At 36.9% G+C, this 27,424-nt stretch overlaps 1 protein-coding gene across 3 annotated transcripts in view; it reads right to left on the bottom strand.

Moving 5' to 3' along the window:
- The window catches only part of N4BP2L2 (NEDD4 binding protein 2 like 2), a 75,791-nt gene that overhangs the window by 1,777 nt on the left and 46,590 nt on the right, over nucleotides 1–27,424 (bottom strand). For 2 of the 3 annotated variants that reach the window (XM_032315419.1, XM_032315420.1), the window contains 3 exons: nucleotides 4,318–6,071; nucleotides 1,685–1,770; nucleotides 453–496 (listed from right to left, as the gene is read on the bottom strand). In XM_032315419.1, coding sequence (XP_032171310.1) covers nucleotides 473–496; nucleotides 1,685–1,770; nucleotides 4,318–6,071 — 1,864 coding nt within the window. In that variant the 3' untranslated portion in view covers nucleotides 453–472. The remainder of the gene's footprint in view (nucleotides 1–452; nucleotides 497–1,684; nucleotides 1,771–4,317; nucleotides 6,072–27,424) is intronic. The other variant, XM_032315418.1, reaches the window with a different exon arrangement.

Genomic DNA, 27,424 nt, shown 5'->3' with positions numbered 1-27,424 from the left:
TTTATTTTAAAGTCAGCTCGATGTCAAGTTTAAAATATAACGTGAGTCTGTCTACATGTTTTACCTCCTTTCCTAAAGAGTTTCTTAATATTTAAATATAACCTATATTCCTAATACCCAGCTCTCATCACACAACAATCTGGGGCAGAGGGGAAAGGTGGTAATCCCTCATAAACTGTGTTGACAGAGTACTCTAAAATGTGTTCTAACCAAGAAAGTTGGAAAATAAATTTGGTAACGACAATCTAAGCTTTGTTGTATTTCACAAAAAGATCTGCATTTAAAGGAAATGGAAAATCACATGGGCAATGGCACACAGGGTTGCTATGGTAACAGACTACATTTTTTATATTTACTCTTCAATTGTGGTACATAGAGCTATTACAACCAAATAATGTCAACATCCACTTCCTTCTAATCATACAGAGGTCTCTGGGATAAGTTGTACTTACAGTTCTGGAAACTCTTATTTTTAACCAATCTTCTTTTTTCTTTTCTAGAAATTATAATTAAAATACATATAATGATGATTAATATTTGGCATTGGGGTTAAGTCTGTATCATTTTATTTATGTAGGAACATTCTCAAAATGGCAAAAGAAACCTAATAACCACAAATGTCCATTTAAACATTTAAAATAGTGGGATTATATAAGAGAGAGAGAGAGAAAGAAAAGAGAGAGAGAGTGAGAATGTGTGTGTGTGTGTGTGTGTGTGTGTGTGTGTGTGTGTTTGGGCAGCAATAAGTTCTCGATGTGGAATGAAAAGAAATAAGTTTAGAAAAATGTATTTGGTTTTACTAACTGGGCACAAAAAGATATCTTTCCCACAGCTGTGCTTACTTAGATGAACAGTTAAGAAATACCTACTAGCCTGAACTATATAATTTTATGTTTCACTAAATCTTGTTTTTACCACTTACCTCATAATGTACCCCTAGCATTGCCTCTGGGAACATTTTTTTTTTAAGATTTTATTTATTTATTTGACAGACAGAGATCACAAGTAGGCAGAGAGGCAGGCAGAGAGAGAGGAGGAAGCAGGCTCCCCGCTGAGCAGAGAGCGCCCCCCCCACCCCGCCTCTGGGAACATTTAAATCACTATTAACTAATGCCAACTCTCTTCCCACCTACATTACACAGTGCACTGCCTTTTCCAGAATTTCTATTACCTTTCAGCCTGCCCCACTAGTCTTCCTCCACCTACCTGAAAAATGAATAGCCTGTCAGAACAGTCATGTCTCTCACTATGGACCAAAAGAAAATACCAATAATGTGGTGCTTCTAAGTCAAGTAAGTATGAATCTAATGTGTCACTGTTACTCTGTCATAACAGGATAAGACTGTGGGCTGGACAGGGGGAAAGAGGTAAGGAAGAAAGGGCTCTCCCAAACTGGGCACCTCAATCATCCACAGTAGGCCCTTATGCCAGCCTCACTACAGCAGAATTGAGGAATTAAACACAACTCGCTCTTAGAGACGAAGTGAAGGAGCATGTACTATCCACCCGTCCACATACAATCCTTCTCTAATTTAATATAAGGGATGTAGCCTTCATATCACATTCAGCGATCAGATTTTCTCCAATTGTGTGGGGGGTGGGGTGGGCGTGTGTGTGGTGTGTGTGGGTGTGTTTTAAGGAAATCAGTTAGAGAAGGTCTTCTTTGAAAACCATAAAAATATACCTCAACTGATGTCTTCCATTGTAAATAGATCATCTTCAGTGTCTTCCAGTCAAGGGAAACCACACAGTCATCAGGCAACAAAGATTCTGTGGAAATAAAAGGGAACAAATGTCATCTTTAATGTCATGCAGATATTGACCCTAAATGTGAAGATATACAAACGTGATATATAGATTGACAATGGTAAAAGCCTGGTTTGGAAGACACTTCACTGACAGCTAAAACAGGAGTTAGTCTGTCTCAGGGCTTTACTGGTAAACACTATTTTGACTCAATGAAAATGCATATGTATACATGTAAAATGACATGTATCATAGCTAATATTCTCATTAAGTACAAATATATATGTGTATATATATATATCAATAATATATACATCTTATATAATAACACACATATTACATATTATATATTATATTAGGTGTTACTGTCACAGCACATAGGATTTCCTCTATTTCCTCTTTTCCTGTGATACGTATAAACAGTGCAATGGTAGCCAGTTTAGTCTTTGCACAAACTGGTCCTTCCACATAAGAGTGTCTGGGGGAAAACCCTCACAGACAATTAGGATGGTCATAAATAAGTTCAAACACTGATATGCACATATCAGCCTTACCAAACCACACAAAATGTTTACCTATCCTCACATATCCCTGGCAACATAGGTAGTTTCGTTTCTTCAGGCCTGTATGTGGCTTTACCATATAATGCGTCCTACTACTAGGACACATTTGTTTGAGTTCCCTGCCTCCTACACAAGGCCACTGGCCACAGATACATCAGAGCTTCACTTATCCAACCTGGCCAAACAAATCAGCACACAGTTTCCACTTACAGTTTTCTCTCTCCTTTTATAAGCACATGCCATATCCAAACATGGAATTCTCTCCCCATGTCTTTCTTTTCAGCAACATTTGTATAAGCACTGCTTATAATTCACCTCCACATTGAAGCCGTCCCCCCAAAACCATAACCACATATTCTTCTCAACCATCCCTTAAGCACTGCTAACCTCGCTCATAAAATATTCATAAGCTTGTCATTTATAATTTCTATGTACAATAATTTTGTTTGGTGTTAGTCTTGTCTCCCCATTTAGAAAGTAAGCTATTTGATGAATGAGGTCTATTTCCTCTAGAAAGCGTTCCAAAGCTTAATTAATGGATGCCTGATCATTATTGCTGATTATGATGTTATTGTGCATTCAAGGGAGGAGGAAGTTTAGAATCTTTTCACATCAGTGCCTTCATGTTTTCTGGTGCTGATCTAAGGCAGTGCTTGTTAATCTCTTCGAACCATGAACTGCCGACCCCTCGCCCCATCCCAGAAGCTGATAAAATCTACGAAATGTCTCAGAAAAATGGTCCAGAATGACACAAAAAATTTTGCATATAGCTTTAAAATATGGACCTGGGACTAAGACCACTGGCCTAAAATAACTTCACTTATCATTTAAAATTCCCTATAGCAAATGCAGTTCGATTTTTCTTTTTAATTGGCGTATTTCTTCAGTGCATCTAGAAAGATAGCAAATTGCAGCAAACTGTTTAAGATGTGATTCTAGGCAAAGCTTACAAAAATGATAAACATAATGCTAGAAATGCGAGAGCCCATTGATAATTGTGATCTCTCGACCTGAGATTTAGCCAATCTCGGGTCTGAGTTCTGAGGACCAATTCCGTGCAGAACAGCAGAAATTTAGGAGCAAAGTAAGGCTCTGGAAGATAAGCTGTGAGATAAGAGCAGGGCCCAGGGACCCAGCTGGTGCAGAAAAGAAAGAATATCAGGAAGATACAGAAGTATGGAGATTGGAGTTTGACTTCCTGGCTCTTCCAGTTCTGTCCCCAAGGAAGGGGACACATTCTACTCCAGGAGATCACTACCACTGCCACTGATTTACAGATAAGCAAAAATGGGGATATGTGCTCCATTTCCTGTGTAAGACACGTAGAATCTTAAATGTGTTTAGTTAAATACTAAAGAAATTTATTTAGAATTTTACTCAGCATGTTACAAAAAACATTCTCATATGTTTTAATCACAGGTGGGTTTTTCATTTCCAAAAACAACAATAGCAAGAAGGAACCTTTCAAGTCAACCTGTCAGACTCCTTCTTAATCTTCTTTTTAATATTCTTCTCAGATAGTTGAAAAACTTAAACTTATTTCAGAATTTTTCATCATTTAATCTTCACTCTTCTTCCCTCTTTACTATGCTCGTATCTACAAGTCATACTGTGAATGAGAAAGAGAAGGGTCATGTGCCAAATAAGGGAAATGTATAAAATAGAAAGATTGTTTAAAAAAAAAGGGGGTAACTGGGTAACTCCTCTCTATTTGTTACATAATTACTGTTTGCCTGCCTCATCCTTTGTTCTTGTCAGTGTCTATTTATACAGAGAGTCCAAGGATTCTAAGTGTTCAAAGACATTTAAGACTGCTAGTCCTCAAGGTGGAGGCATGACTCTGAAGACCGTGCACAATTTGCCACAGGTCCTCTACTTCCACTACCAAAAAGCATCACAAGATCAATTAACTGCACGAAGTCACTAACACAAGGTAGAAACACTTCAAAAAAACTACTCCTATATGTTAAACTAGAATTTTTGTTTGGAGTGAATAAACATAGTTTACCCATTGGAACTCCAGGTGATCCAAAAAGCTTTACTAGTTGAAAGGCAAACCCTTGTGATAATTGCAGCTCAAGGGACTCAATGCCAGGGCTTGTAAAATCTTGGTTATCTTCAGTTTGCAAGAACTGTAACGGCTTGGGTTCTTCCCATGTCTCCAGCTTCTCATCAAAACTTTCATTTAAAAAGTGAAGATCAGAAGTGACCCTAAAAGAGTACAAAGGATCATGCTGGCTACTTAAAACTCCTGAAGAAACAAACCCTATGTCACGTGGTTGGTTATCTACTCTTGTTTGAGATTTGGAAGTCAAAAATGATTTCTTGCTTGTAAAGGATACCATCTGAAAGCTAGATGTATATTGTAGCACAAGAGAAGGAATAGGGTTTTTGTAAAAATATACAGAGTGTCTATTAAATGGCAGGTAATGAGAATAAGATCGTCTACCAACATTTAGAGGAGGATCTTCGATAATATCGAAGTAAAACCATGATGGGTGATGATTAAAGGTCATGAGTTTTTGTGTGGTCTCCTCTTTATTACGTATTTCTGAAATTCTGTCTTTTTCTTCTTCCAAAATAATTTTTAGTCCATGGCTTTCTGTTAACAAGCCACATTCACCTCTTTCTTTTACATCGATATAGCTCTGTGCCAGTAAGTTAAAGTTTGGTGCCAAATTGAAAAGCCGTTTCTCTCTCCTTTTCTTATTCTTTGTTGAGTGTAAGTCACTCTTTGGGATATCCAGGTTAGGCAAGCAGCTTCTAAAGATACTTGTTTCTGTTGCTATGATTGAATCTGTATTCTCAGTTGAAGGTGACAAATCCTCATTTTCTATCAAAAGCTTCTCCTCTACCAGTGTTTCTGGACTGCTTCCTGGTACTGAAGTTTCTTCGGAAGTGGAGATCAATGTAATCAATTGTCCCCTGCTGTCTGGAGAGGCCAATTTTTGCCATCTATCTTTCTTTGGTCTTTGTTCACATATAAACTTATGAGGTCCCTCAGGCCAGCTCCCCAAACAGGATTGTCTCTCAGAGCCTGGCTGTAATTCTTCATCAGATAGATTGTTTGGAAAAAGAGGCCAAAAACTGCTCTTAGTTGCTCTTACTCCTCGTTCCGTTCTTAAACCTTTATCTGAGGTTCTGGACGCATACTGATGGCAAGGGATTGTTTCATTTTGGAGTCTTTTATCTACCTTCTCTCTCTTTTGCATAAATGAGCTGGGGAAGTCAGCAGATCCGCTCTGGATGCCTGATGCCGTGGGATGCCTATTTCCAGGATGCTTTCCTACCTTTGTGCCAGAGCAGTCATCACTTGTTACGCAGGAAAGATTCTGAGTCATTGTCAGGCAAGTCACAGAGTTTTCATTTGGCATCAGTGACACATTTAGAAATAAATCATTGTTTTCTCTAGGGAGATCATTTTTTAATGTATTGTCCAGCTCAACTGCAGATACAGCATTTGGAAAACTATCTTCAGGATTTATGCTTTTCCATACTTCATCTTTGTGGCTGTTCACTAATTCTCCTCGTTTATTTCCCAGTGCACCAGTGAAAGTGCACACTGATTCTCTTTTGGTGTCTTCAATGTCTTCCTCTTCACTCTGAGATGGGTCCTGATCTCCTAGCGTGTGGTAACTTACGGTTTCAAATGAGTTTTCCTCCATGATTTTACTATGACTGTTCTGCTTTTTATTTCTTTTTCTGCTTCTCTTCTGTTTGGTTTTGCTGAGCCTGTGCCCAGTTTTCTTCAAATCTCTTTCTCTGAAATATAAAAGAATTAAGAACATTTATAACTTAATTATTTGTATAACACTAGCAAACTAAAACATACTCTTATTGTGCAAAGTTACAAATCATTAGTACAAGAGATTCTAAGGCATTGTGTACTTCGTAGTGTAATTTTAAATTACTTTGAAAAAGAGGGAAACTTTAATTCTCTCAGTTAAAAATGAGTACGCTTTAAGAAAGTTACAAGTCATTTTCACATACTTATTTCATAAACCAATAACTTTATGAAAACCCAATATTTTTCTTAGGAATATATTATTTATACATGCAAAATATTATATAATAGCCTCCTAACAAATATCTTGGTTTTCCTAAATCTTGAATTTTGAAAAGTGTAGCTGGCATAGTCACAGAATGAGACAACTGTAGTAGCTTTAATAGCTAGGTTTTCACTAGACATGAAAAGTGTGGCAATTGAGTCGCTCCTTCAAATTGCAAAGAATATTTGATGACAAGCAGCAAAGTTCAGCATTTGTGATATGTTTCTAATTGCCTACCTGGCAGTGGTTCCAAAGGTGAGGTTCCACCACTACTTTGTGAGGTGTTTGTAAATGTGTGAAGGCATTTTTGGTGGTCACAATGACTGGAAATGTGTCACTTGCACTTGGTACTGAGGCCAGGCATGTTTACCACCCTGCAATGCCAGAGACCATTCCACAGTAAAAAATTATCCCATCTTAAAGAACAACCGTGTTCCCACTGAGCACACTAAAAGTTGTCCTTAATTGAAGGTAATCTTTTGATACTAACAGAAAAAAGAGGGTAGAGAACACTTTCTAATATAGAATATAAAGGTCAGGTTATCTTCTATAAGATACAGATAGAGACATAGTAAAATGCAGTGGGGGGAAGGACAGCAGACACAGCTGAGGGAAAAAAAATCTAGGAAAGAGAACAGAAAAACAAATAAACAATTAAACAAGCAAACAAACATGGAAGCCAAAAGAGATAATGAAGAAAAATCTTAGTTGATTGGCTGGGTGTTAGACAAAGGAACTTGTCAAATCTACCCCTGGTCCCTGGCCTGCTTTATTCCATCCCATGCTGTCAGACAATTTTCAATACACAGGAGCCCTGAACACCTTGTTCTTTGTCCCCTAATTGCTGCTGTCCTTGTTTACACATTCCTGGATGTTAGTGTAGAAAGAACATTAGGAAATGCTAAATTACTCAGAAGCAGTTGTGATGGGACTTCTATAAAAAGAATGTCAAGTAAAGAATGCCATCTCTGGCAGTAACTCCTCATAGTCAGGTCTAGTGGATTCCAGTGAAAGCTTTAGTGGAAGCCTAAGGTGCTCATACTACAGACTAGAATGTTACTCTAAAAACAAACTGCACTCTCTTTGCCCAAACATGAACCATCCCATTACAGGGAAAGGAGGAAAGGAATAGGTAGAGCTTGTTGTTGCCTTATTTACTGCAGTAAATGGCAATATACTGGGGACCTAAAACTCGTGCCAGGACTGGGGATTCTGTGGAGATGAAATCGCTTAATGTATAGCTTGAAACAGATCTCCACAGAACAAGGAAAGAGACCCCTAATCAGTGGAAATGGGGTTACTAGATATGTATGGTTTAACACAAAACGGGTTATAACTCCCTATACTATCAGGAGTTCTAATGTCCACAATGTGACTTTGAAAACTGACTTAAAAAAAAAACAAACTATTCATTGCACACTTGCTATGTATTAAGACTAGTTGCTTTATACGTACTAACTCACCTAATCTTCACAACAATGATATGCAGTAAGGCAAATGCTAGTCTTATCCCCATCTCAGAAAGGCAATTGAGAAAAGAGAAATTAAAGAATTAGCCTAGCTACAGCCTCTGTGGAAAACATTATGGAGGTTCCTCAAAAAATTAAAGACAGAACTACCATACGATCCAGTAATTCCACTGTGAGAATACTGAGAATATACCCAAAAGATACAGAAACACTAACTCAAAAAGTTATCTGCACTCCCATGTTCATAGCAGCATTATTTACAATAGCCAAGACAGAAACAACCAGAGTCCTTTGAGAGACAAAGAGATCAAGAAGCAGTGGTATATGTATACAACGGAATATTGTTTGGCCATTAAAAACAAGGAATTCCTATCATTTGCGACAACATGGATGGACCTTGAAGGCATTGTGACAAGAGAAATAAGTGAGAGAGAAAGACAAATACTGTATGACCTCACTTACATGTGGAATCTTAGAAACAACAAAAAAACAAGAACCAAACTCATAGAAAAGAAAATCAGAGCTGTGGTAACCTCATGTGGGGGCTCAGTGGAGGAGGAATTAGAAGAAGGTGGTCAAAAGGCACAAACTTCCAGTTATAAGGTAAATAAGTCCTAGGGATGTAATGTACCACATGATGACTATTACTAACACTGCTGTGTGGTATACAGAGAAGTTGTGAAGACAAGAGATCCCAAGAGTTCTCATCACAGAGGATTTTCTTTATTTTTAAAAATTGCATCTACATGACATGATAAATGTTAACAGAACCTATTGTAACCATTTAACAACACAAATAAATTAAACCATCATGCAATCCACCTTAAATGTATATGGTGATAGATGCCAATTATTTCTCAATAGCACTGGAAAAGGAAAAAAGAATTTGCCAATGTTACATGACTACTGGCAGGATTCAGACCAAAGCTGGCTGTCTCTTAAGAGTTCATACTCTTTAACAATCCTGCAAAATAGTTTCTTAATTTAAAAAGAGAATTTTATGAAAATACTTCCCTTCTGTCACTTTCTTCTCTCCTCCCTTTCATATTCAAACTATCACATATACATAAACACAGAGATATTCAGCTGGTAAGAGCTAAGTCCTTCCCATGGAAAGAGCAGTTGGGCCTTGACTTCTACTATCAACTAGTAGTGACTTGAGAGCTTTCTGTTGTCCTCTCTCTTTCTGAATCAAAGCAAACACTAAACAATAGCAGAGTGACAAGAGGTGGTGCGGAGCAGAATCCATCTCCCTAATCAGCCTCTCTGCCAAGGCTCCATATGAGCAATAGGTAGATGGCCTAACATTTGGATTGGCAAATGGGCATAAGGGTCTTCTTCTGCAATTTATTCATTTGTCACAGGGTGGAAATAGTGAGAAATGATCACCTTTTGGATGTATTTTAAAAACAAGCAAGACTTGAAAATAAATTAGATATGGAGTATAAGAAAAAGATCAAGTATGAGTGAAAGGATTTGGGTCTGAACAATTGAGGGGATGAAGTGGCCATTTACTGAGACATAGAAAGAAGCCTATGAAAGGTATGGTTTAGAGACAGAGTTGCCAAATCAGTTGCCTCAAAGTTCAGTTCAGAGTTTGAACGAATACACTAATCTGTCCTTATAGCAGAGGTTAGAAAGGGGAGAAGATGAGGGCTTTGCCAATATTCCTCAAGGGTTCTTTTGTTTTTTGAATGGATTACAACCTGAGAGCTACTTAGAGAAAGGGCAGTAGAAAACTGCTAATAATGAAAATTCATGATGCCTGCAGAGAAGTTAACATGGGTCATGAAAGAATGAGATGTCTTAAAAAATAAACTATCAAAGTCTAGGCGATCAGGGAACTTATTAAGGTAGTTTGTTAAGAGTCGGTCAAAGGAGACACTAAGGATTGGAATTTCAATTGAAAATACAACACAATGCCAAGAAGAATGAAAATCAGAAGACTGACTTCACAGGAAGTGTGCCTGCACCCTGTACTAGTTCTGTACCATGAAGCTCTCTATAGCTACCATACCTGATACAGCACTTGGACCAGACCCTCTAGAAAGAAAACACAAACCAGTAACTGACTTGTGAAGCACTTGGGAGAGAAGAGAAGGGATGGTGTTGGTGATAACTTCCATTACAATGTGTATGTATGGGAGGTGGCTAATCAGTAGATATATTTATAAAGTGTGGGAGGTTCATCAAATCTGTGCCAAGGCTCATTAAGCTTGATCTCATTTGTGCTGATTCATTTAGGGATGAATGGCACCATTAAAAGAAAAGAAACATCACTACAAAGAAGTTAGTCACGGAGAAGAAATCAGGAGAGTTGGAGGCACAGGCTGTAGCTTCAGAAAAGAAAGGAGTAGGAAATGAACAAATAGTATCACATCTCTGATTAATAATATTTTGTTTTCTAGATGGTGGCTGAGAATCCAAGCTCCTGGGTAGGAATGAGTGTACTTCTTAAGAATAGAAGGAGCGTTTGCTCAGAGGCAAGCTAACCTAAGCAAGTGAGCTGTAACTTCAAGACAGAAGTGAAAGAACATCCAGATAAAACCAAAACTAACTACTGGGGACAAAAAAAAAAAGGTATGATAAGTGCCTAAAGTAAGAGGCTGAAACCAGTATTAACCTTTTTTCTTTTTTTAAGATTTTGTTTATTTGAGAGAGAGAGAGAGCAAGAGGGAGACAGAGAGACAGAGAGCACAAGCATGGGAGGAGTAGAGGGAGAGGGAGAAGCAGACTCCCCAGTGAGCAGGAAGCCTGAGGAGGGGCTCCATCTCAGGACTCCAGGATCATGACCTGAGCCAAAGGCAAACGTTTAACCAACTGAACCACCCAGGCACCCCTAAACCAGTATTTTCTTTTTTAAGATTTTATTTATTGATTTGACAGAGATCACAAGTAGGCAGAGAGGCAAGCAGAGAGAGAGGAGGAAGCAGGCTCCCTGCGGAGCAGAGAGCCCAATGCAGGGCTCGATCCCAGGACCCTGGGATCATGACCTGAGCTGAAGGCAGAGGCTTTAACCCACTGAGCCACCCGGGCGCCCCTAAACCAGTATTTTCAACCGGAGAGGTCTATATACTAAGCATGAGCAATACATGAAGTAAAATTCAATTAAAACACACACAGATTGTAAAAGAGAGGTCTAACAGCTTTCTGGAATGACTGCAGTTGAACAAATCCAGGTGTAGATCTTGGTCCTGGTTCAATAAAAAGCTAGTAGTGAGATCTTGGGCAAATCAGATTTCCCTTCTAAAATGGGAATAACATTACCTCCTTACAGAGTTGTAAATGTTACTAATATAGATGGTCCTAAATGACCTATACTTAACTGACACAACAGATTTAATACTTCTCTCCATTGCCTCTGAACAATATAATGACTGATTCCAATGGTACAAAAAATGTTCCCAGCCTACTGGCAGCTTTCTAGTACAACCACACCTTTCTGCTCCCATTGTTTAAGGCTGTGTATTTATTTACAAAGAGACAGATGAGTTTTTCCCAAGTCTGTTTATACTAATCATAACTGTTACTATACCTACGTGGTCTGATTAAACACTATGTGAACATTACATCAATGAGTGGAATAGGAATACAAGAAAGTTTCTATAAAAAATTAAATTGAAGTAACTGAATCTATTAAGATGAGGCATTAAACAGTTGTTACCAAATGAAGAATGGGCAGGATGACAATGAAGTTTGGTTCAAAATCGTAAAATCCTGTAACTCTGCACTCGTATAGCTTTGAAGATTTCTTTGGGTTCTCCCTCCAACTGACATCAATAGAAACAAGAAATTCTTGGCAATGCATTACAGGTATGGCTTATACATAAAAAAAATAAAATAACCAGAATCATACACTAAAGAGAATCATACAAAAATATTAGTGAATGGATGTGTATGTAAGCATGCATTTTATGTTCAAATAAAAAGTTTAAAATATGTATTATTTCTTAATGATTCCTCACTTAATCAACTTTTTCAATGAACAAACCACCTGCTTGTCCCAATTATCTTAGATAAAATTACTTTTATTGTAAGTAAAACACTTAGCACAACCTCTGGGACCTGGTGAATATTTTGTAAATGGCAGTTTATTTTTACCACATATCAACAACGAAATAATCTTATATAGTCACTAAGACTCTCAGGATACTATTCAAGATTAGAATGTGACAGTGGCTAGTATGATTTATACAAAAAAGAACAGTTGAGATAGAAGAGCTGGAAAGTCCTCAAAATGTGATTTATTTAATATAATGGCACATTATTCTGATATACTATCAGAAGTAGAGTAAGATTTTTCAAGTGTCCAAATATAGACAAACTGAAAAACCCACAATCTTTATCAGAGATTAAAATATTTTTCTCAGTACTTGATAGAACAAGCAGACAAAACAAAAGGATATAAAAGTTATAAATAGCACAATTAATAATGCTCAATATAATGATCATATGGAGCACTACATTAAAAAATTAAGCACAGGGGCGCCTGGGTGGCCTTCGGCTCAGGTCATGATCCCAGGGTCCTGGGATCAAGCCCCGCATCGGGCTCTCCGCTCAGCAGAGAGCCTGCTTCCCTTCCTCTCTCTCTGCCTGCTTCTATGCCTACTTGTAATCTCTGTCTGTCAAATAAATAAATAAAATCTTTAAAAAAAAAAAAGCAAAAGTATAAAATTTAAGAGTTAACCACACAATTGAAGAAGTTAGAAAAAGAAGAGCAGAAAAAACTCCCAAACGTAGAAGGGAAGGAATCAAAAAGAATCAAAAAGTAACATAAAATAAACACACTAGAGTCAGGACCAAAAAATCCAGAAGTTGGTTATTTGAAAAGATTAATAAAATTCATAATTCCCTGGTAAGATTAATTTAAGGGGGAAAGAAGCAATTTAGTCTAAGGGATGAAAAAGCAGACACAAGTAGCACCTGGGTGGCTGTCACTTAAGCAACCCACTATTGATTTTACCTCAGTCATGATCTCAGGGTCGTGAGATTGAGCCCTGCCCTGCATCCACACTTATGCTGGATATGGAGCCTGTTTGGAATTCTCTCTCTCCCTCCCCTACACCTCTGCTTGTTCTCTCCTTCTCTCTCTCTGTTTCACTCTCTAAAAAAAAAATTAAATAAAAAAGAAAAGGAAGCACAAATGCAGTTCCAGGAGAGATCTTAAAATTCAAAACATTGAATAAATGGGTAAAGAAAACTGCTGTGTGTGTATATATATATATATACAACAGAATATTACCCAGCCATTAAAAAGAAGAAAATCTAGGGGCGCCTGGGTGGCTCAGTGGGTTAAAGCCTCTGCCTTCAGCTTGGGTTATGATCCTGGGGTCCTGGGATCGAGCCCTGTATTGGGATCTCTGCTTGGTGGGTAGCCTGCTTCCTCTTCTCTCTCTCTGCCTGCCTCTCTGCCTGCTTGTGATCTCTGTCTGCCAAATAAATAAATGAAATCTTTAAAGAAAAAAGAAGAAGGGGGCGCCTGGGTGGCTCAGTGGGTTAAAGCCTCTGCCTTCGGCTCAGGTCATGATCCCAGGGTTCTGGGATCAAGCCCCACATCGGGCTCTCTGCTCAGCAGGGAGCCTGCTTCCTCCTCTCTTTCTGCCTGCTTCTCTGCCTACTTGTGATCTCTGTCTGTCAAATAAATAAATAAAATCTTTTTTAAAAAAAAGAAAAGAGAAAGAAGAAGAAGAAGAAGAAAATCTTGCCATTTGTGACACCATGGATAGACCTTAAGTGTATTATACTAAGTGAAATAAGTCAGACAGAGAAAGATAAATACTGTAAAATCTCACTCATATGTGAAATCTAAAAAGAGCTCATAGATATGGGGAACATATTGGTGTTTAGCAGAGGGATAAGGTAGAAGACAGACAAAATGGGTGAAGGAGAACAAAAAGTCCCATGACAGGCAGCTCTGCCTGTGTTCCTGAAACAGCTCGCACATAGTTTGTAGAAGCCAGAGTGAGCAAAAAAGATCTTTTCTCCAATGATAGGAATCTGTGCTCTGATCATTGATTGCTGCTTCTAAGCACTAAAGTGCAGACAAAGAAGAATGTAGCCATTGTTTTGCACAACTCCCCTGCGCCATTGTAGCAAGCCATTTCTCTAGCTGAAGTGCCTTCCAGTAGATTTAAAGGGCTGACACCATTTATCCCCCACTTTCATTTTTCTTTTTCTCTCTTTTTGGGAGCCAGACATTAAAGACTAGGACATTCAAAAGCAACTTCATATATGGGGAAAATTAGGAAATGACTGCAATAGGGAAAGGCACAGACTCAGAAAAGAATTGAGAGGGCTCCTGCAGGGCTCTGTCAGTTAAGCATCTGCCTTTAGCTCAGGTCATGATCCCGGGATCCTGGGTTGGAGACCCAAGTCGAGTTCCCTGCTCAATGTAGAGTCTGCTTCTTCTTTTCCCTCTGACCCTCCCCACCTGCTTGTGCTCTTGCTCTCTCTTTCAAATGAATAAATTTTAAAAATTTTTTTTAAAAAGAAAAAAAAGGCTTGAGAGGACCTTAAGTTTACAGTTTACATCATAGGTTGATCCATAGCACAGAGAAAACCTACAACAACACTAAAAAACAAAAACAAAAACAAAGTAAAACAAAACAAACAAGAAAACCTACACACACCAAAAAATGCAGCAAACCGTGGTGAAGGTGGAAAATCTGATTTTCAGAGTTCCAAACTATTTTATTCAAATGCCCAGTTTTCAAGCAAAAAGAATCATAAGACATACAAAGAAACAGAAAGGTATGGCCAATTTCAAAGAAAAAAATGTACAGAAACTGTCCCTGAAAAAATAACTGATTGGCAGATCAACTAGACAATCTTTAAAACGACTTTAAAAATGATCAAAGGGGATGCCTGGGTGGCTCAGTTGGTTAAGCAGCTGCCTTCGGCTCAGGTCATGATCCCAGCGTCCTGGGATCGAGTCCCACATCGGGCTCCTTGCTCAGCAGGGAGCCTGCTTCTCCCTCTGCCTCTGCCTGCCATTCTGTCTGCCTGTGCTCGCTTTCTCCCTCTCTCTCTGATAAATAAATAAAAATCTTTAAAAAAAAAAAAATGATCAAAGAGGGGCACCTGGGTGGCTCAGTTGGTTAAGCAACTGCCTTCGGCTCAGGTCATGATCCTGGAGTCCCAGGATCAAGTCCCACATCAGGCCCTCTGCTCATCAGGGAGCCGGCTTCTCCCTCTGCCCCTCGCCCCTTTCTTGCTCTCGATCTCTCTCAAATAAATAAAATCTCTTAAAAAAATGATCAAAGAGGGCGCCTGGGTGGCTCAGTGGGTTAAGCCGCTGCCTTCAGCTCAGGTCATGATCTCAGGGTCCTGGGATCGAGTCCCGCATCGGGCTCTCTGCTCAGCAGGGAGCCTGCTTCCCTCTCTCTCTCTGCCTGCCTCTCCGTCTACTTGTGATTTCTCTCTGTCAAATAAATAAATAAAAATCTTTAAAAAAAAAAATGATCAAAGAACTAAAGATGTGGAGAATACCAAGAAAACTTTGTATGAACAAGATAGAAATATAAATAAAGAGATAAAAACCCTGAAAAAAAAATTCTGAGCCAAAAAGTACAAAAACTGTAAAGAAATTTCCACTAGAGGGCTTCAAAGGCAGATTTGAGTAGGCAGAAGGCAGAATAAGCAAACTTGAGGATAGGACAATGGAAATTATCAAGTCTGAGAAATAGAAAGAAAAAATATTGGAGAAAAGTGGCAGAGCCTAAGGTACTTGTTGGATACCATCAGCTGGATAAATATTCACAGTGTGGAAGTCCCACAAAAGGAGGGGGAGGCAAAGAGAATATCTGAAGAAATAATGGCAGAAAACTTTCCAACTTTGATGAAAAACATGAATATAAACATCCAAGAAGCTTGATAAACTCCAAGTAAGACAAACTCAAAGAGAACAACAAAAAGCCACAGAGTCAAACTTTCAAAAGCCAAAAACAAAAAGAGAAGCTTGAAAAGGACAACAGAAAAGCAACTTGTCACACACAGGGATCCTCAATAAGAATATAAGCAGATTTCTCATCAGAAACTTAACAGACTGGGCACCTGAGTGGCTCAATGGGTTAAGCCTCTGCCTTCAGCTCAGGTCGTGATCCCAGGGTCCTGGGATTGAGCCTCAAATCGAGCTCTCTGCTCAGCAGGAAGCCTGCATCCCCCACCCCTCTCTCTGCCTGCCTCTCTGCCTACTTGTGATCTCTGTCAAATAAATAAATAAAAATCTTAAAAAAAAAAAAAAAAGAAAGAAAGAAAAGAAAAGAAATTTAACAGACCAGGAGGAAGAGAGATGATACATTCAAAGTGCTAATTAAAAAAAAAAAATTGTTGAGGTGTTGTTGACCTAGAATTCTATATAGGATAAATTATCCTTCAAAAGTGAGGGAGAAATAAGGCATTCCCAGATAAACAAAAGATGAGGAGTCTGTTATCAGTATAGTTGTCTAGTAAGAAATGCTCAAGGGAGTTCTACAAAGTGAAATGAAAGGACACTAGATAATAACGTGAGGCTAAATGGAGAAATAAAGATCTCAATGAAGGTAAATACATGGGCAATTATAAAATCTATTATTATCATTGTAATAACAATGGTATGTAACTCAACTTTTTGTTTTCTACATGATTTAAGAGACTAATACATTAAAAAATAATTATTTGTTTAAAAGATAATAGCTATGCTATGTTTTTGTTCTCTACATGAGACTAATACATTTAAAAGCATTGTTACTTTATGTCTTGGGGCACACAATGTATAAAGATGTAATTTTGATACATTAACAACTAAAAAGGATTAGGGATAGAAATATAAAGGAGGAGAGTTCTTGTGTATTATTGAGGCTAAGCTGGCATAAATTGAAATTAGAGTGTTATAACTTTTGAGGTTAAAATCCACATAATAAATATCTATAGAATAAACATATCAAAGAAATATCTATAGAATAAACATAATAATAAACATAATATATATAATATATAATAAATATCTATAGAATAAACATATCAAAGAAATATCTATAGAATAAACATAAAAGGAAATGAGAAAGGAACATAAACATTTCAGTGCAAAAAATCAACACGAAAGAAGGCAGTAATGCAGAAAAATAAGGTTAAAAAGATATAAGGCATACAGAAAACAAATAGCAAAATGACAGAAGTCCCTCCTTATCAGTAGTTATTTTAAATGTAAATCCGTTGAACTTTCCAGTTAAAGATAGAGATTGATAGAATGGAAAAAAAACATATGATTCAACTACATGCTATCTACAAAAATATTCACATTAGCTCCAAAAATACAAAGAGTAAAAGTGAAAAGATGAAAAATATTCCACACAAATAGTAACCAAAAGAGAGAAAGGGTGCCTATACTAATATCAGACAAAATAGACTTTAAATCAAAAAAGATTACAAGAGAAAAATAACATTATATATTAATAAAAGGTTCAAGATAACAAGAATATATAATAATTATAAACATGCACATACTATCTGACCATCAAAGTATCTGAAGCAAAAATTGACAACAATGAAAGGAGAAATGAACAGTTGTACAATAATTTTGGAGACTTCAATATCCCACTTACAGTAATGGGTAGAACAACCAGACAGAAGATAAGTAAGAAAATAGAGGATTTAACATAGTAAATCAACTGGATCTAACAGACATATACAGAACACTGATTCTAACAACAATAGCACAAACATTCTTCTCAAGCACACATGGGACATTTTCCAGAACAAATTATAAATTATGCCATAAATTAAGCCTCAATAGAATTTAACAGATAGATAACATACAAATTATCTTCTCCTACCACAATGGGTTCAAGTTAGAAATCAATAAAAGAAGTAAAAATGGAATACTCACTAATTTGTAGAAATTAAAAAACATACTGTTAAGTAACTAGTAAATCAAGAAAAATCACAAAGGAAATTAGAAAGTACATTGAATGAATGAAAATAATATCACAACACACTAAAATGTATGGCACACAGTGAAAGCAGAGAGAAAGGGGAAATTTAAAGTTATAAACACATTTTAAAAAATCCCAAAGATTCCAAATCAACAACTTAACTTTAAAACTTAAGGAACTAGAAAAAGAAAAACAAACTAAATCCAAAACTAGCAGGAGGAGAAATCACAAGTAGACGGAGAGGCTGAGCAGAGAGCCTGATGCAGGACTCGATCCCAGGACCCTGAGAGCATGACCTGAGCCGAAGGCAGCGACTTAACCCACTGAGCCACCCAGGCACCCCTCAAATGATTTTTGATAAGAGTGCTAAGATGATTGATGGAGAGAGGATAGTCTTTTCAACAAATAATACTGAGAAAATGACATCTACATGCAAAAGAATGAACTTCGACCCTTACTGAACACTATATCTAAAATTAACTCAAAATGGATCAAATACTTAAATGTAAAATCCAAAACTATTTAAGTCTTATAATAAAATTGGGAAAAAACTTCACAACATTGGATTTGGCAATGATTTCTTGATTATGACATCAGCGATATAGGCAACAAAAGTAAAAATAGAAAGATTGGACTTGGTGAAAATTAAAACATTTTACGCATCAAAAGACTATACAAACTTAGAAGAGTAGAAGAGAAGAGTAGAAAATATTTGCAAATCATATATCTGATAAGGGATTAATGTACAGAACATATAAAGAACTTCTAAAACTCAAAAACAAAACAAACTTGCTTCAAAAATGAAAAAAGGACTTGCAAAGACATTTCTCCATAGAAGATATACAAACAGCCGGTAAATAAATGAAAATATTAGCAATATCATTAATTATTGGGGAAATGCAAATCAAACTACAATGAGATACTACCTCACAGCCATTAGGATGATCATTAATTTTAAAAAAAGAGAGAGAGAAACAAGTGTTGGCGGGGATGTGGAAAAATTCGAACCCCTATCCATTATTGTTGGTGGGAATGTAAAATGGTGCAATCTCTATAAAAATAGCATGGCCATTCCTCAAAAATTAAAAAATCAAAATACCATATGGTCCAACAATTCCACTTCTGGGTATGTACCCCAAATAATTAAAAGCAGTGTCTTAAAGAGATACATGAATATTTTAACAAGAAGTAGAACCCATCTATTAATATTTTAAATAGAATCCAAATAAACAGATAAAAGTGGAATAAATTGATCTGATAGAAGAGTGTAGCCAAAACCCCCAATTACCCAGATTTCTACTACGTAACTGTAGCAGTGACAAACTCCTCCCTCCCCTGCCCCACCAGCTTTATTAAGGTATGAATGAATATGAAAGTCTTGGGATGCCTGGGTGGCTCAGCTGGTTAAAAGTGGCTGCCTTCGGCCCAAGTCATGATCCTAAGGTCCTGGGATCAAGTCCTGCATCTGGCTCCTTGCTGAGGGGAGAGCCTGCTTCTCCCTCTGCCCACCACTCCCCTTGCTTGTGCTCACTCTCCCTCTCTCTCTCTGATTTAAAAAGAAAGAAAAGAAAAAGAAAGAGAGAAAAGTCTGTGGAACATGTGAAGCCTGCCACTTTTGAGGCCATCAGCCTTCTCTCATTTTATGAAGAAGCCTCAGGCTTGTTCACACTCCGACCCAAATCACTTCCTCTAATCCATTTTGCATTCTCTCCACCCTAAACTTATGCCAAGATTCATTTACAGGTATCCAAGACTTCAAAGGATTTGTAAATTCCCTGAAATTGGAGTAAAGTGTAAATATGTACATGTGTGTAATTTTTATAGGAAGAGGGACTATGAGCTTTCATTGAATTCTGAAAGTGGTCTGCTAGCCAAAAAAGGTTGATGCCCTGTTTCTGGTTCATCTGGTTTCTGGTTCATCTGGTTTAACGGCTTTAATTCATACCTCAACTCATACTCAAGACCAATTTTCCTGTTTTTTCCTTTGCTTTCCTCCCTGACCATTATTCAATTTCTTCTGTAAATACACATCACTCAGGGGAACCTGGGTGGCTCAGTTGGTTAAGCTTCCAACTCCTGATTTCAGCTCAGGTCATGATTTCAGTGTCATGAGATTGAGCCCTGCTTTGGGCTCTGTGCTCAACAGGGAATCTGGTTCCACCTTCTCCCTCTCCCTCTGCCCCACCCTCCCCTCTGCAGTAAATAAATCTTTATTTTTTAAAAAAAGATTTTATTTATGTATTTGTCAGAGAGAGAGCAAGAGCGAGCCTAAGCAGTGGGAGAAGCAGGCAGAGGGAAACAGGATCCCCCCTTAGCAAGGAGCCCAATGTAGGGCTTGATCCCAGTACCTTGGGATCATGACGTGAGCCAAAGGCAGACACTAAACCCACTGAGGTATCCAGAATCCCAATAAATAAATCTTAAAAAAATCTAGCCCAGTCTCTGGAACTTTATAACTCAATGCAGATGGTGACCCGGTCTTAGTACAGCCTCTGGAGCTAAAACCAAATTTGGACCATACTTTGTTTTGTGTAATGAACTTCATAGTATAACTTTAAAGTTCAAAACTTAAATATGTGTGTGTAACTTCAAAGTTCAAAACTTAAATGTGTCTGTATATATGTCAATGCAAATAGATATAATTTAAACCCTCATCTGCTCTGTTGCTTGTGTCTTCTGGGGAAAAGAGTACGTATATAGAGACCTACAGCAATATTGGCTGGCTATGAATAGATCCTGTTGGCTTACTTTTATCTTTTTTTATTTCTTAAATATTGCACTAAAATGTCAATGAACGTCATACAAAACTTAACCAAACAATACTCTCCAATATCTTAGAATATAGACAGTGCTTGATTCATAATGGGTCGTGAGCATAATTTAGGTTGAATAAGTGAACTCATACTCACAGTGGGTTTAGTTGTTATATCAGATTGTCATTACAGTTAGAGACAGACTTTATATGTCTAGTGTGATTACAAATAGATTGCCTATAACTGGACTCTTTAAATCATATTTCATATAGTTTCCCTCTCAGTAGGTAGGTTAAAAAAAAGACCTCTTCTACCCTGAGTCCCAGAGAACAGAAGGAGAGATTATAAAACTAAACATAGTTTACATAAATTTTCATGTTATTTTATCTGTCCTTTAAAGAGCAGTTAGAGGTTTCATTTTGTTTTGGATACAAAATTTAAATTTCTCTTACACTAATTGCATTTAACAATATTACCCTTTGTGTTGAATTTTGTTATTTGGTTCTCTATACTGCTGGTTTGTTTGGCAAACAAACATGTATTCAGACTTTTATGCTTATATCAGTATATTCTTAGATTTGATTACTTTTTCAACTTCCATGAATTTTTTTCTAATTATTTCACTAAGGTGATAAACCTAAACATTGATGTTGGAAACACCAGCCATTATTTTAGGTTTTCTAGATCATTTACAGCCCAGCACTAAGGCTTATGAGCAAAATCAAGTTTCAAGTTTTGCATGACTATATACACATGTATAGAGACTTTCACAACTAGCATTTTCACAAATGTGTGTATCTCATGATAAGTTTGTGAGAGCATGGAATGAGCAAAGCAAATCCATCAAGATACTAGAAAATTAAGTCAAGTTCATACGCTTCTGATGAGAAGAGGTGCCATCTTGTTTTTGAAAGAACAAAGTCAAAGGAAGAACAATATTGGCATTTGATGACTAGATTATTTCTCTTCAGCTTATTTTAACCCAGACAATCTATATTCTTATTAAAATTTTAGTAAAACTTATGCTTATAAGTACTTATTAGCAAGACTAATTAGTGAATAATAAAATATATTTTTGTAGGCTGCCCATCACTAAATTTCAGACACATCTTGTATCTACACTGACAACATGGTTAAAGACAAGAACATGCCAAGTACCTTCGCTTATTATTTTTTTTTTTACCCTCGCTTATTCTTTTTTTTTTTTTTTTAAGATTTTATTTATTTACTTGAGAGAGAGACAGTGAGAGAGAGCATGAACGAGGAGAAGGTCAGAGGGAGAAGCAGACTCCCCATAGAGCTGGGAGTCCGATGCGGGACTTGATCCCGGGACTCCGGGATCATGACCTGAGCCGAAGGCAGTCGTCCAACCAACTGAGCCACCCAGGCATCCCTACCCTCGCTTATTCTTAATGGGGGTAGAGCAGAAGTGGGTAATGGTAGTGCATGATTATTGTTTATTTATTTTTATTTTGTTTATATTACTTTTTAAAACTTAATTTATAATCTAGTAATTTTATGCTACAGCTTTTCTTACTAACATCCCTTAGCATTTACATAACACATTTACAAGATGGGATTGAAACTGTCAGGCTCACTACTAGAAGCTGTGTAAGTCCTGGTCTAAGTTAAATCAATCTGAAATGCTAGCAGTTGCATTTAACTTCATACATATCATTTAAAAACATCTAGCCAAAGGTTTTCCATTCTTAGTAATTTTTTCTTAATGTTATTTTTGATGATCATGATCTAAGACAGTAATTACTAAAAGTAGCTAGAAAATGTAATACTATTTTAAAGTATGTGAAACACTATTAAACTATGTTCGATCATTTTTACATAGATAACCTCATAATAAATTATTTCCATAATGTAAAACAGACTTTAACTATAAAATTGAAACTTTAGAAACAGAATATAACAATTACTGAGAATACTTAAAATGCAAGGAATTTTCAACTTACAAAATGACTATTTTCTTTTTTTTTTTAAGGTTTTATTTATTTATTTGACAGAGAGAGAGAGATCACAAGTAGGCAGAGAGGCAGGCAGAGAGAGAGGGGGAAGCAGGCTCCCCACTGAGCAGAGAGCCTAATGCAGGGCTCAATCCCAGGACCCTGAGACCATGACCTGAACCGAAGGCAGAGGCTTAACCCACTGAGCCACCCAGGCGCCCCCAAAATGACTATTTTCTAAATGGCTGTTTTTTTACTTTAAAGCAAAATTGATACCATGATATAAAGAGACATTATTATAGTCACAGGCCAACCATTAAAACATTTCATTGAAAATTTGTTTTACTTCCTTTGTTCCTACCTTCCTTTGTTCCTTTTTGTTTTTGTTTTGTTTGGTTGGTTTTGAAAGTGGCATAATATAATTATTCTTCTTCTCAAATAAGATTAGGGTCATACTTTTTTACCCACACAAGAAGGAATGAAAAAGAGTTCCTGAAGTAAATTAAAAACAGATGGAAAGGAAAGCAAACTACATTTTAAAAGATGTTCAGAACTTCCCACAAAGAAAAGCTCAGGCCCAGATGGCCTCACAGATGAATTCCATCAAGTATTTAAAGAAGAATATATCAACTTTTCATAAACTCTTCCAAAAAAATAAGAAGAAACATACCACTATTTATGCTATGAAGACAGAACCATTTTTATACCAAAACCAAACAAACACATCCCAAGGAAACTACAGACCAATATCTCTTATGGATATATTTGCAAAAACTTTAAAAAAGAAGCAACAAACAAACAAAAACTAGCAAACTGAATCCAGCAACACATAAAAAGAATCATAGAGCATGATCAAGTGGGATGTATCCCAGGAATGCAGGGTTGGTTTAACATCCAAAAATCAATTAGAATAATACCCTATATCGACAGAACAAAGTACAAAAACCCCCATGATCATTTCAATAGATGCAAATAAAAGCTTTACAAAATCCAACATTCTTTCAAGACAGAAATTCTTTAAAAAATAGAAACAGATGGAAACATCGTGAACTTGATATTAGACTTCTACGAAAAAAAAACCACAGCTAACATAGTTAATGGTGAAAGACTAAATGTTTTCCCACTAAAATCAAAGAGAGACAAGGATGGGCACCTGGCTGGCTCAGTCAGTAGAACATGTGACTCTTGATCTCAGGGTTGTGAGTTCAAGCCCCATGCTGGGTATGGAGCCCACTTAATTTAAAAAAAGAGAGAGAGAGAGAGAGAGGGAGGAGGGGTGCCTGGGTGGCTCAGTGGGTTAAGCCTCTGCCTTTGGCTCAAGTCATGATCCCAGGGTCCTGGGATCGAGCCCCGCATTGGGCTCTCTGCTCAGTGGGGAGCCTGCTTCCCCCCACCTCTGCCTACCTCTCTGCCTACTTGTGATCTCTGTCTGTCAAATAAAAAATTAAAAAAAAAAAAAAAGAGAGAGAGAGAGGAGAGGGAGAAAGAAAGACAGACAGACAATGGTGTCTGTTCTCACCATTCCTATTTGGCATTGTACTAGAAGTTCTAGTCAGAGCAAATGGGAAAGAAAAAGAGATTAAAAATCTCCCAGATTGTAAAGAAAGAAGTAAAATTATCTCTAGTCACTGGTCACAGATGACATGATTTTATATAGAGAAGATCTTGGGTACCTGGGTGGCTCAGTCAGTTAGCATCTGCCTTCAGCTCAGGTCATGATCTCAGGGTCCTGGGATCAAGTCCCACGTCAGGCAGGGACTGAGTAGGGACTCCCCTATTCAGCAGGGAGTCTGCTTCTCCCTCTCCCTCTGCCCCCGCCCCAGCTAGTGCTCTTGCTCTCTCTCTCTCAAATGAATAAAATCTTTATAAATCAAAAAAGAAAATCTTTATAAATGTACCAAAAACTATTAAAAAACTAATCAACTAGCTCAGGGAAGTTTCAGGGTATGAGATTAATAAACAAAAATCAACAGTATTTCTATATATTAGCAATGTACAATCTGAAAATTACCAAAATTCCTTTTATAACATCATCAAAAAGAATAAAACATTTAGGAAGAAATTTAACAAAAGCAACTACAAAACATTGTTGAAAGAGATTAAAAGAAGATCTAAGCATATGAAAGGCATTTCACGCTCATGAACCAGAAGATACAGTACTGTTAAGATGGCAATGCTCCCCAAATTGATCTACAGATTCAAAGCAATTCCTATCAGAAATCCCACCTGGGGGTGCCTGGGTGGCTCAGTAGGTTAAAGCCTCTGACTTTAGCTCAGGTCATGATCCCAGGGTCCTGGGGTCAGGCTCTCTACTCAGCAGGGAGCCTGCTTCCCTTCCTCTCTCTCTGCCTTCCTCTCTGCCTACTTGTGATCTCTGTCTGTCAAATAAATAAATAAAATCTTAAAAAAAAAAAAAGAAAAAGAAAAATCCCACCTGCCTTTTTTGCAGATACTGGCAAACTGATTCTAAAATTCATATAAAGATTCAAAGTTCCTGGATGGCCATAATAATCTCTAAAAAGAATAAAACTGGACGACTCATATTTCCCAATTTCAAAACCTGCCATAAAGCTGTAGTAGTCCAGGCTGTGTGGTACTAGTATAAGGATAAACTTAGCAATGGAAGAGAACTTAAGTTAAAATATAAACTCTTATATTTATGGCCAATTGATTTTTGCTAAATAATTCAAAGGAGAAAGACCAGTCTTTTAAATAAATGTTGGACAAATGGATATCCAAATGCAAAGGAATAAAGTTGAAGCCCACCTCGAACCATATACAAAATTTAATTCAAAATAAAGACTTATAGGGGTGCCTGGGTGGCTCAGTGGGTTAAAGCCTCTGCCTTCGGCTCAGGTCATTATCTCAGGGTCCTGGGATCGAGCCCCTTATCGGGCTCTCTGCTCAGCAGGGAGGCTGCTTCCTCCTCTATGCCTGCCTCTCTGCCTACTTGTGATCTCTCTGTCTCTGTCAAATAAATAAATAAAATCTTTAAAAAAAACAAAAGACTTAGATACAAGAGTTAAAACACAAAACTCTTATTAGAAAAGATAGGTGTAAATCTCCACCTTGAATTAGACAGTGGTTTTTGAGATAACAACAAAAATACACACAACCAAATAAAAAAACAGATAAACCGGATTTCATCAAAATTTAAAATAAAGCCTGTTTTTCAAAGGATCTCAAGAGGGTGAGAAGAAATCCACAGAATGGGAGAAAATATTTGTAGATTATATATCTGATAAGAAATCTGTACTCAGAGTACATAAAGAATTCTTACAATTCAATAATAAAAAGACAAACCCAATTTAAAAGTGAACAAAGATCAAAACAGACCATTCTCCAAAGAAGATATACAAATGGCCAATAGGCACATGGAAAGATGCTCAACCTCATTAGCCATCAAAGCCACAATGAAATACCATTTCAAACCCACTAGAATGGCTATAATAAAAAAGATCAACAATAACAAGAATGGGTGAAGATGTGGAGAAACTGGAATTCAGAAAAATGCCTGAATTATGTACTCTTTGCTGAATTATATGCCTTGTCTGCAGTGACAAAATGTCACATAAGTCTTTTTTTACAGGAAACCGGTAATTATTACAGTTATAATTAAAGTTGCTATAAGTCATTATTTTAATTAAAACTTTAAAAGTAAAAAATATTCAGGTAATAAATTTCAGTTAATATAATAGGAAATATTCAGAAAAATATTGAGCTTGTAAGATTGCATACAACATACTGAAGTAAAAAAAAATTTACTGTAAAACAGCAATAATGGCTCACAGTTCCTATACACTGACTATGGGGCAGATATTTGTTATTTACATAGAATTTCATTTAACCCTACCTACCAACAACCTGTGAGGAAAGTAGTATACCCATCGTCTTCCTCATTTAACACATAAAGATACTGAGACTCAGAAACTTACCCAGGTCACACAATTACTAAACATGTGGAGTTAGACTTAAACTCGTCTAATTCCAAGGTCTATGTTCTCAATCATTATGCTATATAGCTGCCAAAATTATATATTCCAAATTATAATGAAGATATGTATGTATTTATATATTTACATATTTTAAAATATGTACATATATTTAAAAACAGGGGAATATGCAAAATGTCAGTGGTGGTGAATTATGGGGTTTATTTCTTTGTGATTTTCTGTTTCCAGAACTCTCTACCTTGAGCATGTCCTGCTTTTGTAACAGAAAAAAAACACATAAATGCATGCCTGAGATCTTCAGTAAATAAATCAGGCAAAGCAAAGAAAAAAAAATGTATGTGTTTAAAGTTTTCTCAACATTTAAGCTTCACCCTAGAATAATAAATGTACTTATGCATTGACTGAACATAAATTTATCCCACATTTAAAAAATAGCCTGCATGCAAATTCAGTTCTAGCTAATAATAACCCCAAAATTATTGTTAACACCCATCTTCTAAAAAAAGCTCTTTATTACTTTCTGACATCTCTCTATCCTCATCAGTCTTGAACAAGAGTAATTCCAATTAGAACTGTAGCACAGTGTTTTGAATCAGTTTTCCTTGTTTGTATCATGGGAGCTCTGAAGATTTCACTTTGCTTTAAATGCTATCGTTGCCAGCATGATGACAAACCACAGGTCCTCAAAGATAACATCTAGCTCCTTCTGAACTATACTGATTTCATTACATCCATCCTCAGTCAAATTGTTTAAAAATTTATTAAGAGTCAAAGCAGCATGTATTTTAAAATATATTGGATAAAAGTCACCATTTTCCTGAAAGTTAAATTCCCCAAGGGAACTAGTTAATTTCTAAATCTTTTAATACTTTTTCAAATAAATTCTCATTACTGCAGTGGGATTGCCTCAAATACAGAAAAGCCTTTTTACTTTCCCTTGACAAGATCACACTGCTGCATGCATAAAATTCATGATTAACAAGGTAAATGAGTTCAATATTCCAACATATTAGCTCCAGTCTTAT

This window comes from Mustela erminea, chromosome 15 (assembly GCF_009829155.1).
Source record: "Mustela erminea isolate mMusErm1 chromosome 15, mMusErm1.Pri, whole genome shotgun sequence".
Taxonomy (NCBI): domain Eukaryota; kingdom Metazoa; phylum Chordata; class Mammalia; order Carnivora; family Mustelidae; genus Mustela; species Mustela erminea.
Note: the sequence above shows the minus strand (reverse complement) of the source record. Positions and strands in the feature narration are given on the sequence as shown.